The 15,641-nt window shown below is 42.7% G+C and overlaps 1 protein-coding gene across 4 annotated transcripts in view; it reads right to left on the reverse strand.

Annotated features, from left to right (window-relative positions):
• Window positions 1-1,277: 1,277 nt before the first annotated feature.
• GRHL2 (grainyhead like transcription factor 2) overlaps window positions 1,278-15,641 on the reverse strand; it is a 180,347-nt gene continuing 165,983 nt past the window's right edge. For all 4 annotated transcript variants that reach the window (XM_054246362.2, XM_035276693.3, XM_008983395.5 and 1 more), the window contains exons 15-16: window positions 6,419-6,483; window positions 1,278-4,363 (exon numbers count right to left, since the gene is read on the reverse strand). In XM_054246362.2, coding sequence (XP_054102337.2) covers window positions 4,249-4,363; window positions 6,419-6,483 — 180 coding nt within the window. In that variant the 3' untranslated portion in view covers window positions 1,278-4,248. The remainder of the gene's footprint in view (window positions 4,364-6,418; window positions 6,484-15,641) is intronic.

Raw genomic sequence — 15,641 nt, forward strand, 5'->3', positions numbered from 1 at the left:
GCCACAAGCCAAGGGAGAGGCTGCCTCTGGAGACATGGAGACCAGCTTGTGTTCTCAGCTGGACCTACTTAGGCAGCTGGGGAGAGCACCGAGACCTCCTACTGAGGCTGTGGAACAGCCATGATAACAAGCCTTGGGGCCCATTTCTTTTCTTTCTTTCTTTTTTGTTTTTTAGACAAAGTCTCACTCTGTCACCAGGCTGGAGTGCAGTGGTGCAATCCTGGCTCACTGCAACCTCCGCCTTCTGGGTTCAAGTGATTATCCTGCCTCAGCCTCCTAAGTAGCTGGGATTACAGGTGCACACCATCGTGCCCAGCTCATTTTTGTATTTTTAGTAGAGACAGGTTTTCACCACGTTGGCCAGGCTGGTCTCGAACTCTTGACCTCAGATGATCCACTCGCTTCAGCCTCCCAAGGTGCTGGGATTACGGGCGTGAGCCACCGCGCCTGGCCCTTGGGGCCCATTTCTAATCCCAGGATCTCTCCTGAAGGCTCTGCAGCAAGTGCTTCCTCCAGCCCCTCACTTCCCAGCCCCAGGTCTAGGCGTGGAGGCTGCTATAGATGCCACTGAGGTTGAAATCGGTCAAGGAGGCTTCCTGAAGGCTGTTTAGCCAGGATTTGAATGCTGTGGACATGGATACACAGAGAGATGAGAAGATGTAGAAGAACGTAGAAACACTACTTTTTTGGAACAGAGCTGCTCTTGTGAGATAATCATGGACGGCAGTTAAAGGAATGTGGGTGGCTCCACAGAGTGGGGCCCACCAAGGAAACCCCAGCAGGTACTGGCATAGTCCATTCACGCGTTTGCATTTAAGCCGACCGATTTTAGGGAGCCTGTGGGTTCCAGGGCAGAGATTGTGAGAAAATTGGAGTTTCAGCCACATGGTTTCAGCCTCCACTTGGAGGTTGGTGCAGGTGAACTAAAGAAACAGAAAGCTTTTTTGGGAATTCAAGGGCAGGCAAGCCTGCCTGGGAGTGAGGATGGGCATAAGCAAATGCATGGAACCAACTCCCTGCCCCGAGGAACTGGAAAGAATAACCACCGGGGGGAGGCTGCCGTGTTCACACTGAAGCATTGGAAGGTCTTCAGCCCTTTTCTCATTTAACACTGGGGTGAAGCACGGCAAAGTAACTTTAACAGGAAATGCCCAGGACCCGAAGGCGGGGTGGGCAGCTAGAATTTTCCCACGTCACACAGAAACCGCTCTCCAACCAGGTAAAAATGCCCAACGCTCGCCTCGCAGAAAGCACCAGACACTGTCGTTTTACTCTTACGTTATGAATATTTATTTTTTTCTTCTTAAAAATGTACAAAAAATAAAATAACTGTATTTATAGTTTATAGATTCCCCCTCTCCCATTTACAAAACTATTAAGTTACATTTACCTTTTTTTTTAACATGAGAGCAAACTGTACATATATCAATCTCCCTTGCTTGTCTTTAAGAAAGGGCCGTTCATAGCGTTTGGCACAAACCCTCTATTTCTGTTGCATTTTCATGATTTTAAATAAGAAGGAAAATAAACGTTTGATTCATTTCACGCTTCCTAAGTTTCTGGGCCGCGACATGCCTTGCTTTTTTAGGAACCAATTCCAAGATGACATCTAACTGCATTTTCTGTTGGTCCCAACTTCTAAACACTCATAAAGTCTAAACAATTTGGAGATGTATGAGAAAAAACTCCTGTTCTGTTCAGACTTTGTTTAAAAAAAGAAAAATGCTCATTTCACATGTCCATGATCTTCCACGGATTTTTTTAAGCTTATTTATTTGAGTGTGACTAATTTAAGGACAAAAAAGAAGAGGAGGCAAGTGTTCCTATCTCTGGAGTGTTTTGCTCAGGAAATTTTGCTCATCAAAGCTCTGCTAAGATACATAGCCAAGGACACATCAAAGCCAAGCTGGGATGCTCCAAGGATGCAGAGGGAATGGATCGGAAGGGAGGTGGCACTTGGCACCACTGTCTGGTGGCACTGGCCTTGTATCCCTTGTTGTGGCAATTGTCACCACCACGATTGCTCAGTGACTTAGGAAACATGCAGAAGCATCTTCAATTCATCTTCTGCCTTAGGGCAAGACTGACAAACTGCTTCCTAAAGAGGCTGGAGAGAGAGGGTAGGCTGCCTGTGGCAGACTGCCAAATCATTGTCTCTTTCCTACTCTGAGTCCTGTGTCCCAGCCTGAGTATTTGCTGTTGTTATGTCTGCCAATCATGTTTGAAACTATTCCCAACCCAAGGAGCATGGGAAGCGCATAGTACAACATGTATTTCCAACACTGAATCTGTCCATCTCAGAACAGAGCCCCATTAGTACCCTGAAGGGCCCCCAAACTGTTGGTCCAGGGCGTGGCAGTCAGAGTGGAGGAGGAGGGGACAGACTGGAGCACAGCTGGATCCACGATGCAAACCTTTGGCACCACGGGAAGGGTTAACATGCCCAGAGGACACACAGAGCGGGCCCCTCACTGCCGCAGAGATCTTCTTGGGCACAGCACCTGCTCTCTGTCCCATTCAATTCCTCTGCAGCCTCAAGGAGCAACAGCTGAGCTAGAAGCAGCCCCTCTGTCCTGCTCTGCATCTCAGGGCAGATGAGGTGGGAGTGCAGGAAGCCCTGAGAGAGGCGCCTCCAGGTAAGAGTCAAAGTGCTTTCCAGACAAACCTGGACGCTTATAGAGAAACTGTCCTAGACCCAAGGCCTTGGCTGCAAGATGTGTCTAGCTACCAAAGAGCTAGTGCTTCAGCCCACAAGGGTGAATGCAAACCCCTAAACTAAACCTGTCCCCTCAAAGAGAACAGGGGTCCATGATGGTTCATCATTTTGTGATTATTTAGGGGAGTGTTCTTCTCTTCCAGCTCCCAGGCGTGTAGCAGGAGAATGCTCTCTCCTAGTTTGCCTCCTGAGGCTGGTTTCACAGGAGCCAGCACTCTTGGCACATTCTCTCACTCACTTCCTTAAACCCAGCATCCAGGAGTGACATAAAGGGTCCCTCCTTTCCGTCTAGTGGCCCGGGAGGAAACCCCGGCCTGCTGACTTAGAGCTGAACTGTTCACAGCTCTCATGCTGCAGCAGGCCTTTGAAAAGACCACTTGAGATGAAGGACGTGCTTGTAAACTGCAAGGCACAGGCACAGTGTCCAGGATTCTCATGATAGCTGAGCAGCTCTGCAGCAGGCCTAGTCACAGGGCCCCCTGCAGAGGCTCTCCAGAGTGCTCAGGCCGTGCCCGCAGCCAAAGCTGGAGAAGGAGCTGGGGTCTCAGACAGGATGACCTTTCCCACGAGTCAGAGAATCAAGCAAAACACATCATCGTGAGATAAACGTGGTGGCCTCGAAGAAGAGTCATGCCCATGGAGAGGGAGAGGGGGCTTCCTCTGGAGACAGGGAATGAGCCCCAGGTATGCCCACTGCATATCCATCTTGGCATCAGCTGCAGTCACCTCAACATCCCAAAGGCCCTCTCCCTAGCCCTGCGTGTCTCCTGAACAGGCACAGAGGCAAAAACCCCCGTTAAAACTGTCTCCAGGTCTGTGTCTTTCTTAGGCCAGTGGCAGTAAACATGCCCACATACCACAGGTAAAATATATTATTACAATATTATAAACACTATGTACAATGCAGGCAGGCAGACTTTCTGTGTTACTTACTAATTACACAATGGCTGAATGTCTTCCTATACAAGACCTGGTGGCCACTCGCTGGGAACCCTGGAGATATTTAGCAAGACAGCCTTCCCCAGAGCAACGTGAAGGTGTTTGACCAGAAAGGGGGGCATCCACCTTTTACCCCACCGATGACTGCTACACCCAGAAGTGGCTCATTTTGTCCAGCTGCTTGGGAGATGTGGAGGGGTGAGAAAGAAAGGTTGGACATTTTTTAGGCTATTGGGGATGAGTTTCTCTTGAAGGAGGAATGCTGGACGGTCTCATCTGGAGTTAGCAGTGACCTGCAGAGTCCTGGCGGGCCTGGACCCTGGCTCCAGGAAAAGCTGGGCAATAAATAAAAATCCAACAGGCTGAAGGCACCTTCCTGAGGGGCTCAGGCTTCAGCTCCGTGGTAGGTGCCAGTGGATGGACCCAGCACACTGACAGTGAGGCCTGTCCTTTCCCCACTCCCCAGCACAGTCTTGTAACAGCAGTTGAGAGATTGGGGAGATGGGTCTCCTGGTTCTGGGACCGGGGCCTCTGTCTCTCCCAGGGAGGAATGCACTGAAAGCTCCAGCCAAAGTGAGATGCCAAACCCAGGACTAGATTTCCATGAGCGTGACCTTGAAGCCCTCCACCATGCTCTCCATGTTGAGGATGAAGGTGTCCTCATTCGAGTAGTGCTCGATGATGTTGTCATCCATGTTCACCAGGATGCTGCCATGGAGGGGGAGGGTGTGAAAAACAAAGATGCCATGAACAATGTGCTCAGGGCAAGGGGAGCTCCGGGCTGGGGGTTCTCGTAGCCATTCTTTTGCGGTGGAGGCTGGGAGAGTGGAGGACAGAGGATACAGGCAGGGAAAGACCCTCATTCTGTTTGCTTTCCCCAAAAACCAGTTTGAGGAAAGCAAAGCCTCAACTTCTCAGAACTAACATTCAACCCAACCTGCTTGCTTTATAGATGAGTAAACTGAGGCCCAGGGAAGTTAGGAAGTCCAGAATCACAGAGTTAGTGATTACCAGGGCCAGGACCTAGATCATTAGGCCCCCTACCTATTTCCATTAAACCATAGTGCCTCTTGAAAATGCATCTTTAAAAATGCATTGCCTCTGCTCTGAGGAGAAAGAGGAAAATAAGTAAGAATTGCAGCTCCCCTTTTTTGAGCATGTAATATGATGTTGTATTTAGTTCTCACAGTGACTTCAAAGGTAGGCATCATCATTGCCATTTTGCGAATGAGAAAACTGAGCTCAGCAAGGTTAAATTGCTTCCCCAAGTTCATTCAGTTAGTGCATGGCCAAGCTTGATTTTGAAACTAGTTTTACCTCATTCTGACACTTACACTTTATCACCTGTGACCTACTCCTTGGCTAACTATCCCTGGTAGAGTTCTAAGAAAGCCAACAGCTTCCAAAGACTTCCATAATTTCCTTAAAGCCAATTTCATGATTTGAAGTCAGGTGCTAGTTTGAGAATGAAGTACCGACTGACACACTATCATTTCACAGTGTGTCAGCAGGCAAGCTGTTTAGCCTTTCAGAGCCTCAGTTTATTCTTCTGCAAAAGTAAGAACAATAATCCAGCTTTAAAGGATTGTTCTTAGGATAAAAACATTTAGCACAGGACCTGACATAGAGTTCGACGAAAGCAAAACGTTATCATCAGCATGTACCTCTGCACTGAGGATTTCTGCTCAGCAATAAGACTGTGAGACACCACTCAAATCTCACTGTCAGAGGAATACACCCAGCCTATTACATTGATCTTGGCAAGAAGAATAATGTGCATTTTAGTAAATCTTTCAACAAGAGCTCAGGTGGAAAGGGTTTCCTGCCGTATCCTCCAATCAACCAGCAGTACTCATAACTCAGAAAGCCTGAGCATTCCAGATAATCCAATTTCCTTTATGATATTGACCCAGAGAAGAGCTGAAAGACTCATCTTCTGCTTTTTGTAGGAAAATACTCCAGAACCTGAATCAACAGATACTCTCTCCTGGGGCTTAGGCTAGCTCTGTGGCTCTTACTTCACACACAGAAGCCCACGCAGGAAGTCAGACAGCAAAATGTGGGAGCTAAGCACTTGAGCCTTGAGGACATAGACCTGGGTTCAAATCTGTGCTCTACCTACTGAAGATGAGACCGTGGGTGAGATGCTTAAGCCCCCTCTGCCTTGGTTTCCACATCAATAAATCAGAGATAAGAGATTCCACCTCATACAGTGGTGAGAAGTAAATAGAGGAATACATGTAAAACATGTAGGAAAGGACTTTGTACCTACCTAACGCCCAGTAGATATGACCTATTGTTCTTAAAAATGAAAACAGACAGGTCCAATGATTATTTGAGAAACTTTTCTTGAAAATTACCTTCGAAGAATCCCCTATGTTACAAACCATTTTTTGTTCCTAGTATGCCACCCAGAAACCAACCCCAAGAGCCACACGTGATTCCCTATAAACTCCACTCCCTGTAGAGGTGACTTTGCCATTCTCCTCAGTGTCCTCAACACCTCCAGACCTCTGTGGTCTGCCTGCTCATCCTGTCATTGGAATAGGGCATCTCAGTTGACCTAGTGCCAACGCACTGCCTTCCTCCCTCTCTCCCTAAAGATCTTCCAAAGACAATCTGCTCTGCAATTCTCTGGAAGACAGACACAATTTTTAAGAAAAGTGGGTAGTAGACCTAACAAAAGACAGGCATTGTTTTATTTTTAAGGCATCATGTAGACTTATCTGATTTGGAAGTCAATGTAAGTTGTTTCTTTCTTACCCTTTTTTGCTTTTCTTGTAAAGCTTTGCTATCTTCTCCACGGGCAGCCCATATTTCTCAGATATCTGTAATACCAATAACAAGAAGGCAGATGAGCATGGAAGGACACCCAAGTACAGGCAAGGGGAAAGTTCCAATTTCACTCCTTGGACATTTTCCCGGGCATAGAGTGCTCTTCACTCAGAGCCAAACTCTCAAAACACTCATTTATGAGGCTCTCCCTTTAGATAGACTTTAAATCATTCAACAAAGGATTTAGCCTCATGGGAATTCAATCTATGATAAAAGTAGCATTCCAAGTCAGTCAGAAAAAGATGAACTGTAACCATGATGTTGGATGAAATAGTAGCCATCCAGAAAAGAATTTAACAAGTTACAATGGATTTCTTCTCTGCTCCTTACACCAAAATAAATTTGAGACAGATCAAAGATTTACATGTGAAAGATAAAACCATAAAAGTAGAGGAAGAAACCATGAGTTTTGTGGATAGCTGTCATCTTAAAGAAGATCTTTCTAAACAAGACATGAACCCTAAAGAAAAAGGACACAAGGTCAACAGAAACAACACAATTTTAAATGCAATACAGAAAACAGAAATTAAAAAGCGGAAGACAAAAAATACACTGACATTTTTGTAACACAATGACAGACATGGAACTAATTTCCTTAAGTTAAAAAGAACTCCTGCAAATCAAGAAAAAGATCAGCAATTCAATGGGCAAAAGAAGAAAAAACCTGAAGAAGCAATTCACAGAAGAAAAGTAATTGGACAATGAGCACATGAAAAAATGTACCACAACAGTCATAATTTAAAAATTTCAAATTATAACAAAGTAGGATACTACTTTTATTTTTCAAGCTAACAAAAAACTAAAACTTGATAATACAGTATCAGCCAGAGTATGAGAAGCAGCAATTCTCATATTCCGTATTATTACTCTCATATGCAGAAATAACAAGCTCTACCCTTCGGAAAGAAATTTTGCAGAAGCTATGAAAATTGAAAATGTGCATATCCTTTGACCCACATATTCCATATCTAGTAATCGAGTCTACAGAAATACATTCAGATGTACACAAAGGTTTTCAAAGCATCACTATTTAGAATGGAAAAAACTGCATATAACAAACATCTGTGAAACGCATTTTAACTTTTCACGCTTAAAAACCATGCAGTCGTCAAAAGAAATGTGGGAAGCCTACATGAATTCACATTAACAGAAATATTCTTAACATACTGAGGAGAAAATACCAAGTTGCAAAATTGTGTATATAGTGTGATCCCTTGTCGTGTGTGTGTATGTGTGTGTAAGTACATGGAAAATATTTGAAGGGCCCACCAGCCTATTAACAGGGGCTACCACTATAGAATGGACAGAAACAAGAAGATCTTTTACTTTTTATTTTGAACAATTCTGTTCTATTTTATTTTTACAGTGATTGTGTTTCACTTTTGCAAAGTAGTAGTATTTTACAGCTGGATTCTGGAAAGCCCTGCTGTAAACGTCTTTCATTCCCTCTCTACCCCCAAATCAAATCTGTCTACCCCTGCAGAGCCCAGTGGCTTGTGGGGCTCACAGGCAGCTGAGAAAGGAGAAGCTTGAAACGTGGATTATTGGAAAGTCCAGCAGAGGCTGGAAAGAGAGGCTGAAGAGGTCTAGAGCAGAGCTGGAAGAGCTTTGGATTCTAAGAAGAGTTCACTCTACAGAGAATCACAGATTCCCACCCTTCCATCCCTCTCACCCCACAGGAAGAATTCCCCATCCCCTAACAAGGCTAGAAGGCAGGGGAACAGGTAAGCAGAGAGCTGGGAGAGCAACAGGAGACTGGGAATGAGCAGCGGGCCTGACAGACACCACTAATTCATCACCAATGAGATGGCCTCATAGCAGCCACACCTGAGCCAAACGAGCCAAGTATGAAAAACAACACAGCCTGTAGATTGCAAAGAAATTTGGCAAAACTTGTGTGGGAGGCATCCATTTGAACAGAACATAAACGAGCACTTAAGAAAAACAGAACACTTGAGAAGTACATGCATGCAAAATTCTGATATACAAACATGATTATTGATCTAAAAATTTTTTCAAGTTGAGCAAATGAATGAAATCATAGGTGGTCAATTTAGCAAACTCAATAGTTTCAGGAAAAATCAAGTCAAAAACAATTTTAAAGTGCAAAGCAAAAGGATATAACATAGATGGAAATCATGAAGGAAAAGCAAAAAAACTTGAAAACATCCTGGAACTTTCCAGACAAAAAGAACAAGTTACCCCAAAAAATGATAGCCTGGCTTCAGTTTTCTCATATCAACAATAGAAATGAAATGACAGTGGACAAGAACTCTTACAGATTACAGGAAAAAAAAAAATACTTTACTCCATGAGTCCCATACACCAACAAGCTCTCTCTCACTCATCAGGGTGAAAGAACAGTGTAGTTCACCCCAGTATCTCATTTCAAAAATCCAACCCAAATGTCCCTCATTGATAGACTGGATAAAGAAAATGTGGCACATATACACCATGGAATACTATGCATAAAAAACGATGAGTTTGTGTCCTTCATAGGGACATGGATGAATCTGGAAACCATCATTCTCAGCAAACTGACACAAGAACAGAAAACCAAACACCACATGTCATCACTCATAGGCAGGTGTTAAACAATTAGAACACATGGACATGGGGAGGGGAGCATCACATACTGTGGTCAGTTGGCGGGGGGTGGCTAGGGGAGGGACGAGGCGGGTGAGAAGGGAAACACTGGGAGAAATGCCAGATATAGGTGACAGGGGGATGAAGGCAGCAAACCACCTTGTCATGTATGTACCTATGCAACAATCCTGTGTGATCTGCACATGTGCCCCAGAACCCAAAGTACAATTAAAAAAAAAAAAAAATACAGTCAACCCCCAGAAGTCAGCCTTATATCCAGGTTCTGCATTCTTGGATTCAATCAGCCATGGATTGAAAATACTAGAAAAAAATTAAAAATACAAATATAATGGCAAAAAAATATATAAATAAAAACAATAGAGTATAACAAGTATTTACATACCCTTTACAATGTATTACATATTATAAGTAACCCAGCAATGATTTAAAGTATGTGGGAGGATGTGTATGTTATGTGCAAATATCTACGCCATTTTACATGAGGGACTTGAGCATCTGTGGATTTTGGTATGGGGAAGATGTCCTGGAACCAATCCTTCCAAGGACCTCGAGGGACCACTGGACTCACAAAGGAACTCCATCCAAATAGCAAATGCATCTAAATAGAGACATCAAACTAGGGAAAGAGGGAAGAAAAAAAAGCCACCAGTGTTGGGCTGTAAGCTTGAATATATAGCAGGGGTGTCCAATCTTTTGGCTTCCCTGGGCCACACTGGAAGAATAATTGTCTTTGGCCACATGCAGCTTGCAGGCCATGGGTTGGACAAACTTGGTATATAGGATTATGTAGACTGCAAATGTGAAATTAAGTGCTAAATAAGGATTCTGGAAGAAAAAAGGACATATTACAAAGGAAAATCTAATCATTTTCTAGAAATAAAGCAGTAAACTATTTTTTGCAAAATCTAGAATTTGGAAGTTGATGGGGAAAGGGCGGGCATTTCAACTGGCTCATTTTGGCAAGAGGAGGCAAGGCAAGGGAGAGAATACAGCTCTGAAAGTCTCATCTCCCAGAGGGAGTAGCCGGGCTGCAGGGTGTTGCTGGAGAATATAGTTGGAAGTTTATTTTCAAACAGTAGAGAAGGATTACTTTGGGAATTTGGAAAATTTAGAAAAAGGAAATAATAACTTTCAAATTTAAAAGTTGAAATACAACAACTTAGAATCTGACTGCGAAACTACAGAGAAAGTAAAAAGAAACCACAAAATGAAATAAATAATAAACAAAAAGGTGGAAGAAATAAAATCAAGTGTATCCGTCATTATACCAATTGAGAATCGACTTCATTCTTCCAGTAAAAGCCAGAGTGTCTGAGTGGGTGTAAAAGAAAATAAATAAATAAAAAGACAGATAAGGAAAGAAATCCAGCTGTATGCTGTTTAAAAGAAAAGCACTGTCTTGGGCACCTTGGCTCATGCCTATAATCCCAGCACTTTGGGAGGCTGAGGCAGGCGGATCACAGGGTCAAGAGATGGCGATCATCCTGACTAACACAGTGAAACCCGGTCTCTACTAATCATACAAAAAAAATTAGCCAGGCATGGTGGCGCACACCTGTAGTCCCAGCTACTTGGGAGGCTGAGGCAGGAGAATCGCTTGAACCTGGGAGTTGGAGGTTGCAGCGAGCCGAGGTCGTGCCATTGCACTCCAGCCTGGGCAACAGAGTGAGACTCCATCTCAAAAAAAAAAAAAAAAAAAGGAGAGCACTGAACATACGTGGTGAGTGAAGGATGACTGATGGGTGACCAATGAGAAGCGAACAGAAGCAAAAGAGGGGTGACAAGGCATAATTAAAAGTCAATGAGGTTAAGAATGGATAGGATACAATGCTAAAAAGCACAACTGATGGAGAAGCTACAGCAATCACAAAACTTTATGCATCCGATAATATAGCACTTAAGCAAAAATTGTTATAATTATTACAGATGTAATAATTTTTACTTGAGTGCTATGATATTGCAAAATGAAAATGCAATTATCATGAGAGATTCCACTTGAAAACCTTGAAAAAATGCAATGACAGTGAGAGATTTCAGTAGACCCTTTTTAGAACTGAACAAATCTAGTAGATGGATAAGTAAAAATAGTTGAATAATATAATCATTATACTTGATATGACATAATAAAATTATACATACACACATAGACACATTTATATATATAGATATAGATATATACACACACAAATATTATAAATATTATATATCCTAAAGAGATTCATGTATTGGGTAACAAAGATGAGCTACATTGAATCACAATTCAATAAAATTAGAAATAAAAATGTTTTAAGTTTCCAGAGACGTTTAACCTCTTCGAAATACTTCTACATAACCCTGGCTGTATAGCAGCTCACCATCTCTTTAGACAATCAAATTCCTTCAGCGACTGCTTGAGAAGATATTATATCTGTCTAAACAAACACTAGAAAGTGTCCTTAAACATCTTAATGCTGTTAATGCTGTTTCCAAATCTGGTGAGACATTCAATAATGCACAGTTGACATAGCTTTCATCACTCCTCCCTGAAAACTCCCTTTGGAAGAATTTATGCTTTCTTTCTCTCTTTCTCCCATGCCTGGCATCTGCACTGTCATGTCTCCTGGTGGCCATACGTGCACATGCAAATTAAAAGGGAATTGCCAAGGGGAGCTGGTTCTGCACCCAGAGGGCTCTGGGTGAAGCTTTGCTGAAGGGATGAAGGAAGAGGGACCCAGATGTAGCCAACTCTCAGGAGTGAGCTCACTACCTTCCCCATTCCCTGGGGTTCTAGAATGATGCAGTTAACAGAGATGGTGACTAGAAAAAAATCCTTGAAGGGCAACCTGCTTCCACATCATTTCTAGAGCTATCATTTCTTCAGCATGGTTGGTCTGAACCTGGGTTCTACAGGTGCCCAAAGAGTATATATATGAACTTGGATGGGGAAAACATTCATCCTTATTTTCACTAACCTCAAACTGGAATGTAGCATTTTCTTCAAGTACAAACATACAGTAACTGTGTCTTTTTTATCAATGGAAACCACAGATATTTCATATCATATTAGAGTCCTGCAGATGTTCCTGAATACTGATTACATTCATTCATACCTTGAAATTACAGTAGTTCTTGGTCTCACCCATAGATCATGATATTTAATGCATGAATAAGGCGCACATATATTTCTATATCACAAGCATGCTTTTTAAAATTATTTTGATAACTGCATTATTAATATAATTGGTTTCCTTTGTAATCCTATGTATTTTATTTCATACATCTAAAAACATTTTTCTGAAAAGGGTCCGTTTATTTCACCAAACTGCCAAAGGTATCCATGGCACAAAAAAGCAAGCACCCTGCTAAACATTTTTAGCTGTATATAAGAACTCGTTGCCTACTTGGAATTCCCATAGACTATGTTATTTGTACCTAACTACCATTCTGACTTCCTTGCCCTTCATAAGTTTTTTTGAACTTTGGTTAGTGTTACTTGGAACTTCTTTTTAAAATAAAATGAAAAGTAAAATAGGGAGTTTTTTCCACTCAACATCAACCAGCTTATATCTGTGAGTTCTCTCTGTTCTGAAAGTAAAGTGAATCTGATACTTGGGTTTTCTTTTTGAGGGTTTGATTCACAGCTCCCCAAAGCATGAAAGGAAACACCTCGGCTCACAAATCAGCTGATGCAAGTCAGCACTGAGAAAAGGGCAGAAAATCTGGGGTAGCAGCGGCACCATCCCGTAGCTAGCATTTATTGATGCTGGGAACTGGGTTCCCAGCACGCAGGTTTGTGGAGCTTTGTATCTATTATGATGCCAAGTCCTCACATTGTGACAATGAAATAAGTGCTTTTGTAAGCTCTGTTCCTCAGACTGGAGAACTGAGCCTTCCAGTCATTAAGTAACTCACCCAGGATCTCTCAGCCAGTAAGTGGCAGAGACAGAATTTGAAAGGGAACACCTGGCTGATGGCTTTTGATTCTGAGCTGCTAGAGAAAACGGGCATATGTTGAGACGGTCTGGGGGCAAGACTCATAGACCCCATCCAGTATCAAGAAACGGCTGGCAAAGGTGAAAACTCTACCTCCAGGAGGGCAAAGTCCTGCTCTCAGTGTAACTCTCGGCATCGAAGGCAGCTTACAAATGTGCCACATTGGGACAGTGTTCTCTGCCTCCATGCACATCAAGGAAATGTGCTTTGCCAAATTCAGAACCCTGGAAAGTGAGACGGGGCAGGATATCATGCAGAGGAAGCTGGCTCACTGTCAGAGGTGACAGAAAATTCCTTCTGCCCAGGGGCTGGATGAGATCACCCACACAACCATCCTTCCTTCTATGAATGGAAAATGTGTGCCACATGATCACTCTGTGGGAACAGAGTGATTCAGAGTGCTTGGGGTTTTTTTCTGTGTGTTTTTCAAGTTGTCGGAACTGAGCATGCATTTTTATAATTTTAAAAGTGCATTGTCATTATTGTAAAGACCCCACAGATGACACCCAGGAAGATTCTAGGTCTTAGAGATATCTCATCAATGTGTTATTGGTTGTCTGATGATCTGTAATTTTTCTACTTTTTTTGTGGAAAGTTCTCTTTGTCCAGAAACCTCATGTATGTGATAGGCAGAAGTTAGTGAGCAATGTAGGATTCAGTCAGCTTTCTCTAGAGGCAGACAACAGAACCGCCTGCTCTGCAAGTCATTACTTTTCATTATTTTTATGTAGAGTTACACGCTGTTCATTCACTGTGGGCACTTAAGATATACCTCAAAAAAGCAGTGGACTCTTGCTTGTAAATGCTTCCTATGTGGCTGTGTTTGACCTGTCAGGAGAACCAGGTATGATTCATGAATCGCCTTCACATATGAATGACACATTTGGACAAAACGTGGGTGCTGCTAAGGCCATGAGTGACCTTTTTCTTTATAGACATCAGTTAACTTCACTGAGAGAGAATATCCCTTTCACGAGCCTCTTTGCCTTAGAGGAAACTCAATCTGTCTCCCTGCCTCATAGCACTCACAGTCATTGTGTGTGTGTGTGTGTGTGTGTGTGTAAAAAACATAGGCTATATATATGGATATATGTACATATACGTGTATATATATACACACGTATGATCTGTTATATACGTATATATATACACATATATGTGTATATGTCTGTTAGACACACACGTTATATATACATTTATAACTTCTGTGTGCCAATTTAAGTACCATGTATACACACCGATTTATCCTCACATCAATCCTATATCCCATTTTATTATCCTCATAAGACTATCTCATATTATCATTCTCATTTCAGAAGAGATGACACTGGGGAGGAGAGAGGTTGAGTAACTTGCCCAGCACAGCTGTCTGACTGCATGGGGCCACCACCACCCATACTGCTTCTTGCCTCATGACTTAGTATTGCCTAATCTCTTTTCTTTTAGTCGGGGTGAGCTGTGATTGGGTATGTTTATCCTTGTAATAACTTTTCAGCTGTAAATGTCTCCCTAATTGAACTTAAGCTGCTTGAGGTCTTAAGTTGGCTCCATCACTTTGCAGCACTATCAGCCCTTTGGAAACCACACCCTCTGGGCCTCAGTTTCCACATCTGTAGTGATGATGCTATTTACCTGCCATGTTAACAGGGATATTGTAAGAATGAAATGAAGCAGTGCATGTGAAGATCACGCCGCCGTCAGCACTCGGTCTGAGGGTATACATACAGTGGATGCCCAATTCAGTCAACAAATACTTATGCTGAAGGCTCTGGGAATACACCACAGAAAAGAAACACAGCCCCTGATCTCGTGAACTTGACATTCAACTGGGGAAGAGAAAAAGAATAAACATGGAACAAATATAACTATGTCAAGTGTTGATAAGTGCTCTGAATGACGGAGGGTGGTGAAGATGCTATTTATGTAGGTGGGCTGGGAAGGCCCATCTGATAAAGCAACATGTGAGCAGTGGCCTGTAGGAAGTGAGCCTTGTCCATACAGAGGAAGGACATTCCTGGCAGACAGAACAGCAGGTACAAAGGCCCTGAGGTATGAGTGACCCTGTTGGCCTTCGGGATTAGCCAGAAGGTACAGTGGCCAGAGATGCTTTATTTGCAAGATGACTAGGTAAAAATCACCAGAAATGCAGAAAGGAAAGAACTGAAAACTCATCTTTCTACCACCATCACCACCACCAAATTCTTTGTCTTTAAGGCATTTAAAATCCTTATAACAATTTATAACAAAATTATAACAATAAAGAAGCCAAATTGAATCATCAAAGTTATGTGGATGGCTTGACTGACATAATACTAAACACGCAAATGGAAAGAAAAACAGCCTATATTCTCCAAATGATACCAAGTATGGGAAGATTCAGTAACATCTGGCTGATAAAGAACTTTCTTTCTTATTCTATCTGGGTGTATAGATCTGTGTGGATAATGATTTTCTAGCAGTTGAAATGAAGGTCTGGGAGGTTTAGGACTACCGAATAAGAAGAATCATCCAGAATAGTGACTCTGCTTGGCACAGATTAAACCATAATTTCATTCCTCTTTGTTGTGGTCAA

This window comes from Callithrix jacchus, chromosome 16, assembly GCF_049354715.1.
Source record: "Callithrix jacchus isolate 240 chromosome 16, calJac240_pri, whole genome shotgun sequence".
NCBI lineage: Eukaryota > Metazoa > Chordata > Mammalia > Primates > Cebidae > Callithrix > Callithrix jacchus.